Raw genomic sequence first — 10,275 nt, 5'->3', positions numbered from 1 at the left:
TTGATGAAAAATGTATAATAATTATATAATAATATAATAAATTAATAATTTACATTTGGGGATATCTTTCACAATAATTCTTCAATAATTCTAGACATTCTAATGATCACAAAAAAACATATTACAATTATTTTACTTACTTTTATTAGGGTTAAAGGTCAAAAGTCATAGGTTAAAAAATGCCCAGAAACTTTTAATTTGTGTGTATTTCAGCCTATGTGGGGGGTATTTATATGCAAATATCATGACCAAAGGCATTGAAATGGCATTGCAATGAACATCACTGATGACGTTTAGGTGAAAAAAGAACAGAAATAAATTATAATAATTAAGTAATTAATTAAAATATAACTTGTTGCTATAAAGCAACGCTGGGTCTTAGAGGGTTAAACACTAAGGCAGCTGCTTCAGAAAACTAGGTAGGTGATAATCTGTTTTTAACTCAATGTGACTTAAGATAGCTGACTGATCGATCGTAATAAAGATTTAATTTAACACCTCTCTGTATTTATTGGATCACTGGTTATCATCTTGGAGACCCCCAGGGGTCCTGGCTGGGCCTCCCTTTGAGTTCCAAAGGGATCGACAGCTATTATAGGAACAAAATGCCGAATTCAAAGTTGTTTGTGTTTTATGTTTTGTCTAATGCCGCCCTCTACTGGCTATTTCAGTCCATGCATGGGGAAGTTGTCTTGATGACCTCATCCTAATAGGAGGCCTTTGCTATGTTTCACCAGTTTCAATTGAAACGGGCCTCCACCCTCAGGGGAGCCTCCAAGCTCCGACTAACCGTCAGGTGTCAGTCAACCCCTGCCCCCCCTCTCTCTCTCTCTCTCTCTCTCTCTCTCTCTCACTCACTCACTGCCTTACTCTCTCCCACAATGTTAAGTTACACTTATTTCCTGTTAATAGCCTGTGTAAAATGTGCGCCATTGAGGTAAAGGGGAGACACTTTATTGTGAAGGGACGACAGGATGTTGTTGCTGTGTAATTGTCGAGAGTAATGGCTGCGCACGATATTGAACAGTCAAAACTATATTTGTATCAATACACCTGTATCAACAGAATAATTATGTCATAGGTAGCCTATGGAGGCCTCATATTTGGTCTTGAAACGGGCCTCCAGATTGCTAAGGCCGCCCCTGCTCATCCTCATCATGATCATGACGGATGTCCCCCCTGTCTGGATACAGGTGTACCCAAAAAATAGTGCCCAGTTCTACCCCAAAATATTTCCCAGTTTTCCCCCCCAAAAAACCCAGTTAGTAGCCTACGAGTTAAGTGGCCACCCAGTTCTCTGGAAAAACGGGCCCAATTCTCACAAGTGCCCAGTCCTAAGGTTCAATGGTTACCTCAATACTTTAGCCATGTTTAATGGCTGGCGTCGTCATCGTCATCATCATCATCACCTCATCACCACCTCATCAACGCAACGTCATCATTGCCTCATCACTGTGCACTATTTAAACCCTGGCTTCTTGTCAACTAATTGCCAGAGTTTACTGCCTTTATAATTGCTTGCTTTGCTCACCTGGAAATTGGAATTTAATCTTCTCCTGGTGCATTGTGTTACCGTGTTCTTTATTTGGGTTTACAAATCCCGGACCTTATAAGCAAGCTCAGCTTTTGAGGGACACCATATATACCTCATTCCCTATATATGTGAAATCTCAAAGCAAACCGGCTGGAGAACAAAAGATGGTCCTCACATTCACCGCCTGTTGTTACATGATCGCTCTGTTGCCCATGGTAGCCCTGGTCTCCCTCGCTCTGTGGCACGTCGTATTCCTCCACGAGCTGAAGGTCGACCACAGGAACCCCATAGATCACTGCAACACGCTGAACCCGCTCGTGCTCCCCGAGTACCTCGTCCATGTCTTCTGCGCAACGTCCTTCTGCGCCGCCGAGTGGCTCACCCTCGGCTTCAACGTGCCCCTGCTCGCGCACCACGTCCGGAGCTACATGAGCAGGCCGGTGATGAGTGGCCCGGGGCTGTACGACCCCACGACCATCACCAAGGCGGACGTCCTCGCGTACTACCAAAAGGAGGCCTGGGGCAAACTGGCCTTCTACCTTTTGTCACTGTTCTTTCTCTACGTGCGGCTCTACTTTCTGCTGAGCACATAGAACTCTATAGCACATAGGGCCTTTCAGGGAAACTGGACTGCATGGTACTGCATGGGTTTGAGGACCTCAAAAAGGGCTCCTCCTGGGGACCTTCATTGGCTGTTGATTGCGTGGGGGGCCCGGGGCCCTCGTGCAGGAGTTTAATCCGTCCCTGCGAATAACATGGTAAAGACTGAAAATATCCACTTTCTCAGCTCAGATTGTCTTGCTCTTCACGGTGCCATTATATTGTCTACACCAGGGGCGCCAACACTTTTTTGACTTGAGAGCTACCTTCAAAATGCCGAGCTAAACGAGATCTACCCACCCAAAAAATAGCTATCTTGCTGAAAATAGTAAGTACCTTTGGAATAGTGGTGTTGATGTCACATATAATAGAAGGGTGGAAATGGAATTGGTTGTTTTTTTTAGTAGGCCTATATAACTTTGTAACGCTACTGAGGTTTGTGCGCAACACTTTTGAAAACAGAAGATATTGCATTGTGGGTTTGAGCTGACAGGCACTTTTTGATATCAAAAGTCAAGTCACCTTAATTCAAGTGGCAGCTGCCTATTTTAAATTTAAATTATATATTTTTAGGGGCATCATGTGATCTACCACAGCCTTTGTGATCTTTTGGGCGCCCCTGGTCTACACCATAACGCATCGCACAACGCATCCCACCTCACCTCACAGCATTTCTGGTGGCAATATAGAATGAGCGCCCGCATGGATATGACCTTTTGTCAACTAATGCCCACTTGGTCAGTGACATGACATCCTCCAGGACATGTTAGATCGTTTGATGTTTGTCTGTTTAGACAACTTAGATGTTCAGGGTGGCCTAGTGGCCTTGCTTCTTCACACTTAGATTTACAGCATTTCAAGTGGTCTCAAACTCTCCGCATACATACCCTATTATCATCTAATGCAGTGGTTCATACATACCCTATTATCATCTAATGCAGTGGTTCATACATACCCTATTATCATCTAATGCAGTGGTTCATACATACCCTATTATCATCTAATGCAGTGGTTCATACATACCCTATTATCATCTAATGCAGTGGTTCATACATACCCTATTATCATCTAATGCAGTGGTTCCCAAACTGTGGCGCGTGCACCTTCTAGGGGGTGCGTGACATGACAAGGCTAATGGTGGTGCCATTGTTTTATTTTAAATATATTAACGTATTATGCTAATATGGCATAGTATATGCAGAATATAGCCTATGATGCATATATATGCCATATTCAGGTTCATAATTCATATATGTGCATATAGGAAATATATGGCTCTATATAGCTTTTGAATTTTTTTTTGGGGGGGGCGGGGTGCGCCAGCTAGGTCGGGAGTTAACAGGGGGTGCATGGCCAAAAAGGTTTGGGAACCGCTGATCTAATGGATGGTGCAGGGCCCCTGCACCATCCATTAGATCAGCGGCTCGTTGTCCTGAACCAGAGACAAATAGTTTTCATAATCCTCATGGGGGCCCATGCCTGGTTTAGCCAGGGGAGGGCGGTGTTGGACAGTGTCTTGACTGTCTTCAGTGCGTTTGGGTGCAATTCCCTGGAAATCCCCATGGGGGCCCTGGCCCTCCGGCCCCCACAGACTCTACTCACTGGTGCAGGCCCATTCACATCTATTTTCAGGCCAGCAGCACCGATCAGAGCATTACATCATGGATGTTACCGTTGTGACTTGGAATCCAATTTAGGCACAAATTGTAGCCTCGCAGTGGCTAGACGCGGGCCAATATAAGCCAATTAAGCCAGGCTACACAAATCGGACTAGGCCTTTTCAGAGAACCAAAGTGGGCGCTTGAATCGGGCTGAAATCTTGCCCAAATAGGGAGTCATACAGTAGTATTCATATAGTTATGTCAGAGATGATGGGTGTCATGGACTGTCCGGGATCCAAGCTGTTATTAGTCCAACTGTGCGCTCTTATCATCGTACATCATCGTGATGTAAAATAGACACTATTTGCTCAGACACTATGACGTAAAATTCTCCATTCATTGACAATGTTTGTGTAGGCCGAAGAACATATACACTAATAGCTGAATATTACATTCTTACTATTTCAGACATGACGTCATGTGGCAACTAAGTCTATGGACTTTTTATTTTTGCTTTAAGTAGTAATGACATGTCACTGCTTTAAACATTACCCCTGTGGCAGGGGTACAAACGCAAAGATGCCCCTAAATTGACTCACATGTGTAATGACTGACAGACAGACAGACAGACAGGCAGGCAGGCAGGCAGGCAGGCAGACAGACAGACATTCAACTGGCAATGAAAATCTGTCAGCAGGATGACAAGGAAACAAACAAGGAAATGACCATAAAGCGGTATAACCAAGCCTGATGTCCTGCTATTCTGGCATTGAAATGAGCTTGCACACAGTTCTGTTTTTGTCCAACAACACCTTAGCTAAAACAATTTGATTCACACACCAGGTTTGAAATCGATCGGTCCAAGATATGCAGGATGTTGTGTATTTATGTAGAATAGTTTTCTTTTGGTTCTGTCTATATAATAAAGCAGTTGATAGGCGGTCTCTGTACAGTACCTTCCCCCTCAGATCGGTAGTTAACAATTTATCAAATCTGTTGCATTCACCACTCTCAGGTCTGAAAATAGAAATTTATTAGGCAAAATGTAAAAAAAAAAAAACACATGCGTTGAAATAATTGCAGTCTGCACATTTGCTAACACATACAGTCCTCCCACCCTGCTTTCCTTTGGGTAATGGCATTACTGATTAATGTGAAACGATTAATCTATGGCTGCCAATGCAATTATAGTTTGAAGATGATTAAGTTTAAGTGTGGTTTTGGTGTAGTTTCAGATCATATTCTGGATGGGCGGACAGTTATTGAGAGCACATACTGTAGCACCTGCACAGAACACACGCCACATATCCACGACTGGATATATAGATTTCAACTTCTACCCCCCCCCCTCATTCTTTTATGACCCACTTTCATCAAGTAGCTTCAGCAGTAGGATACAATAGAACTTAATGTAAACAAGAGGGATATCAAAAACATCATTATGAGGAGTGGGAGTATATCCATCAGGTTTCATGCTAGTCTCGACAAAGGCTGCACATTAATGTATCGTCATAATCACTAACACAATATTCATATCGCAGAAGACATTAATTTAACAGGTGTTATTCATTTCAACAAGATGTTTTTGTGGAAGTGGAGGAAGGAGTATATAAATATAAAACAAAGGGTAAGTTCAGCGATTTCAGACCTAAACAGTTATACATCATGTGTCTACTCTCTTAGTAATACTTGAACGTTAGAGAATATTAGCTCCAGTTTTACCGTTAGTAACTAGATTATGCCACCTAACCAATATGCTGTGGCAAATATGTAAGTAGTTTACTGAGTACTACAAGTGTGCAATGCATGTTGACAACTGTCATGAGATCATTTGAATTTGTCTAATTTACAAGAGTTACTTTCTACATGTACTCTCAAACCCACTGTGGGACCTACAAATGGCTCTTTGGAGATATTTTGACATATTATGCCATAACAATTAAGGACCTCCTCATTTCAAACACTGATCCTGGAGCCAATATTCTTGTGGATATAAGTACTACAGATGAGTAATGTGTAGGTTTAAAATAGCTATACATTAGATATACAGTTCAACAGCAATACAAAAGATCAATAGACATTCGTGGCATCCATCCAGTGAAAGAAAAAGTTGCGAAAGTAAAAGTGCATTGCGCATACAATATAATGTTCTTCAATCCAAATGTGTTTGTTTTTTGTCTCTGATGGAACGAGCATGTCTTACAGAACAATTGTAGGTCGCAACCTACTGAGTGAGAATCAGAAAATATACAACATACACTAACAGTCTGCTATATCAGTCAATACTTCTAGTAGGCTATATAGCAGTCTATTGTTATAGCAGTCATACAGCACCAGTCTATAATGCACAGTAACAGTTGTTTTGCAGTCTGAAGTCAGCAGTTAGCTATAGCTGTTTTTGTAAACCCCAGGGTAAGTCTGCAGCATTTTACAAGGCCCGGTCTGAGAACTATGTGGAGAAGAAAAAATCCAAGCACCAAAGAGACTCCCAACAATCCTAATTAAAAACAGTCCCACATAACAAGAAAAACACATGGCAGCTATTTCAGAAACAGAAGAGAGCAAAGACGCATTGCTGGCCTATACAAGCTCACACCGCGTTGCATGAGCTTGTAGGTCATCTATATTATAGGAATGTGACAGCATTGTGTGACAAAGTATGAATCGATCTTAAGAAGTAAGTAAGTAAGTAAGTAGCCTTGCCGAGCCCATAGGGCAGGAGCCTATCTCCTGTTTCTGTAGCGTGAGGCAGCTTGAAGTACACCCCCTGGACATGACGCTAGTATGTCGCAGGGACTTCCAATCCAATCCAACCCTTGATGCTGAGTGTCAAGCAGGGAGGCATTGGGTCCCTTTTTTACAGTCTTTGGTATGACCCGGCCGGGGATTGAACCCGACCTCCCAGTCTCAGGGCAGACACTCTAACCACAAGGCCACTGAGCTGGTTCTGCTTCTGATCTTAAGAAGTGATGCTCTTTAAATAGGCTATAATGTCAAGTCGTTCTTTCTTCTTTCTGAGACCAGAAAATATCATCTTGGTTCCTGGGATGTATTTCTTGGGATTCCTAAGATACACCATCAAAGTGTCTTCTCCCCACACTATATCTGAAATTCAGGGACAGACAATACACAGGTTTTGTATTATTATGAGCATGAGGACTATACCGTCACCACTTCTAACCCCTTTCTCTCACCATACACCAACATTATCATTACCAAGTGTGTAGCAGCTATAGTACTAGTTGAATTAGTAGCAATTGTAGTATCAACAACGGCAGCAATGCAGTTGTACATGTGAGGCAGAACCACTATAGCACAATATGCAGTTGGTGTGTGTGTGGGGGTCAGAGTCCCAATGCACATGGTGCATTATGTAATGCACTTTGAATTAACTTTGTGTATGAAGTGGTATATATATATATATATATATATTACAAATAAACCTGCCTTGTGACTTACCGACCGCCGCGTCGGAATACCGACCGACAGGTCGGTCGGGTCAAACGGATTTCGCCCTTACTGGAAGAATGTCCTATGTTCTGAGTAAACACACCATTACCATATGTGTTTAACCACTCAAGCAATGAACTGCTTTTATACACACACACACACACACACACACACACACACACACACACACACACACACACACACACACACACACACAAACACAAACAAACAGCAGTTCAGTGGTTGAGTTGGTTCTCCAAGTACCACCATGATAATATACCCGCCCTTTTTGTTCCATTACTAAGCCAATAATGCTGCTGCTCTGACAAAACTCTGTCTAATCACTAATCCGCACAATATGGGCCTTTCTCTGCCCCACCTCTCTCCCATTGTTTTATATTGTGTTTTAGGATCCAAGATGGAGGGGGTGGGGCGGAGGTGAGCGGGTGGGGTCGACATATTCAAGACACCTGTCTTGTGTCAGTGTATAATGGCCGCTCCAATGCATTTCCAATGGAAGCCCATATAGTTTGACCAAACATTTTGTTTGATAGGGGGGCAGAACACATCCATCAAAGCTGTGTTCAGACCATAGACTGTAAAAACAAATATGGACAAAGCGTTCCCCGGGTCTGATATGGACGTAAGATGAAGCCAGTCAGTCCTTGAATTGTAAATCGCCATCTTTCTAGATCCGTTTGGGCCCAGCTGTCCCATTGGCTGGCCCAGACAACGAGGCGGGACTTCCCCCCTTCATCTTCGTTGGTTTTTATTTTGACTCGAACGGGGGGTGGCTCCCGGTCATAGACTGTAGCGGTAGCCACGCCCCTCAGAACATACGTGACTTTATGGTATTTTTTTTTAATAAATGGGACCATAATTTTCCAAAAAGAATATTATGACATGAGAAATGAGACTTTAAACTAGTGACAGTATAGAAAGTATTCATGACCATGTTTATTAAGGTATACAGTCTAGGTGAAGTTGGGCCCAAATACATGGACCTCTATGGAGATATGGGTTTTTTTTGGGGCCCAATGACAGCGCCACAACAGGCCATTATTATGAACTTTCAGGAAGTCCCGATTTCCTTAGTGGCTTCACAAAATATCTGTCTGACTGCCCCCCTGGTTCAGACTGAGTCTGTAAGTGGGGTTGTTAGAGAGGAGGAATCTCATCAACGTAAACCTGCCGGTTCAGACCTGCAGCATGACTGCCATGCCTGTTTTAAGGAACAGTACACTCTCCCAGATGACCTTAACTTCTCTGTCTGTCTGACTGTCTCTCTCATGTACGTATGCACGTGCATGGCACACACACACACACACACACACACACACACACACACACACACACACACACACACACACACACACACACACACACACATACACATACACATACACATACACACACACACACACACACACACACACACACACACACACACACACACACACACACACACACACACTTACTCTTATCAATGTTAGCCTGTGTGTAGTTGTATCCCGGCGACTGGCCTGTCTTCCTGCCAAACAGACCCCAGAGGTTGGGTCCCACCTTGTGTTTTCCCCCCTCGTTGGCCGTGTGACACTGAGAACACTTTTGGACAAATGCCTTCTTCCCTTTCTTGAGGTCCCCCATCACTACACACAGCTGTGGAAGAGAGAGGTAATCAATCCATACATGCACAATGTAACCATCCATACATAAGAATATACACTGACACGAAGGCGCGTCAAGCCCACCCCCGGGGGAAGTTGTGATTTGCTCTCGTTCACTGCAATGCAATTTGCGGCATTTTCAAAACAATATTGCGCAGAGTAGCGATTATCAAACGTATTTGCAATGCCATACGTTGAAAGATCTGTTGCCCGTGGACAAGGCACGCTACCTCCGCAAGTTAGATATTATCGGCATAGATGTTTGTCCGTATGTGATTAAGGATTGGACCAAGTTGCATTGGCAGCCATAGAAAATTCTTACCCCGGGCTAAAAACCGGATGTGACGTTTTTGGGCATTCCTGTCTTGCTCCGTGTCAGTGTAGAGCGTCGCAGTCCCTCCCCATCAAATAATTTATAAGAAGAAAAACAAAACAAATAGTGTTGTCTCCTGCCTTTATTTTCTTCTTTCTAATGATTTGATCGGCCCAAAGTATTGTGTTCATTGTCATGATTTGTCACGATCCGAGTTGGCTTTGTCCGCGGCGTAACCGTCTTTAAATAAATACTTTAAGAAAAGCCTATGGGCAAAATGCATTGAGATTCATTTCCTGGGCCACTCGTTGTTCTGAAAGGGGGAGGGACTGCGACGCTCTATAGAACAGTGGTAAATGTAAACCCTTTTCATATCAAGGACCATGGTCCATTATTTATTCAGCATGTTTGAGCCACGGACCACCATTTGATGAGATTTAGCCTTGCAGACCCAAAACTAAAGAATATGTCCACATGTCCATGCTGTATTGATTGAATGTTGCTACTGAGATAACAGGCAAACATTGATCAAAAGAACAATTCTTCTACATTCTCTAATTGTGAAGACTTCTTGTAGATTGTAAATGTAGATGTTTAACAATATTTAACTCTTGGGAGTGTTACCAATTAACTCTCCATCATTTAGCTGGGGACCACCTGTAACTCCCTCAAGGACCACTGGTGGCCCCCGGACCACTGGTTGAGAACCACTGCTATAGAACAGTGGTGCTCATCCATGTCCTGTCATTGTAATGATATTATGTATGATTCACAATATGAACACTGAATTTGGACTCCAAATAGGCTATTTCCAGCCAACATGCATTTTTCCAATGTACAAATATGCATTTTTTGGTATGCTTTTAAGTTTTAAATAAATTGATGGGTTTAGTTTTTTTCGGTAGGACTTGGCCTAGTGCCTACCTGACAGGCAACACACTTTCTATCGGCAGCTCTGACCGCGCTATAGCTATAGGCTGCGCTGCGTTCCTGAGAAGAAACGAACTTACTTGAACTTAAGATGTTACCTAGTACTAGTGGAACTAAGTTGTGTAACACACAGTCTAGAATAGATGACTTCTAAGTTATTTCCACTGGTATTTAGCCTAT

General features: G+C 42.9%; 2 protein-coding genes across 3 annotated transcripts in view; one reads left to right on the top strand and one right to left on the bottom strand.

Moving 5' to 3' along the window:
• Positions 1–10,275, bottom strand: part of LOC310867021 (cytochrome c-like) — a 453,272-nt gene that overhangs the window by 442,728 nt on the left and 269 nt on the right. Inside the window, exons 2-3 of one of the 2 annotated variants that reach the window (XR_014569970.1) lie at positions 8,664–8,844; positions 6,634–6,840 (exon numbers count right to left, since the gene is read on the bottom strand). Coding sequence is in view for 1 of the 2 variants with exons in the window: in XM_083776814.1 (XP_083632940.1) it covers positions 6,695–6,840; positions 8,664–8,832 (315 nt within the window). In the remaining variant the exon portion in view is untranslated. Of the gene's footprint in view, positions 1–6,541; positions 6,841–8,663; positions 8,845–10,275 lie in introns of those variants that run through there. The other variant, XM_083776814.1, reaches the window with a different exon arrangement.
• LOC310861614 (protein cornichon homolog 1-like) lies at positions 1,699–2,127 on the top strand (the record flags this gene model as incomplete). Its single annotated transcript, XM_083769133.1, has 1 exon — positions 1,699–2,127. One exon carries the CDS (start codon positions 1,699–1,701, stop codon positions 2,125–2,127), a length of 429 nt encoding a protein of 142 aa, XP_083625259.1.

This window comes from Protomyctophum parallelum, assembly GCF_964188405.1.
Source record: "Protomyctophum parallelum genome assembly, chromosome: 1".
In the NCBI taxonomy this organism is placed as follows: domain Eukaryota; kingdom Metazoa; phylum Chordata; class Actinopteri; order Myctophiformes; family Myctophidae; genus Protomyctophum; species Protomyctophum parallelum.
Note: the sequence above shows the minus strand (reverse complement) of the source record. Positions and strands in the feature narration are given on the sequence as shown.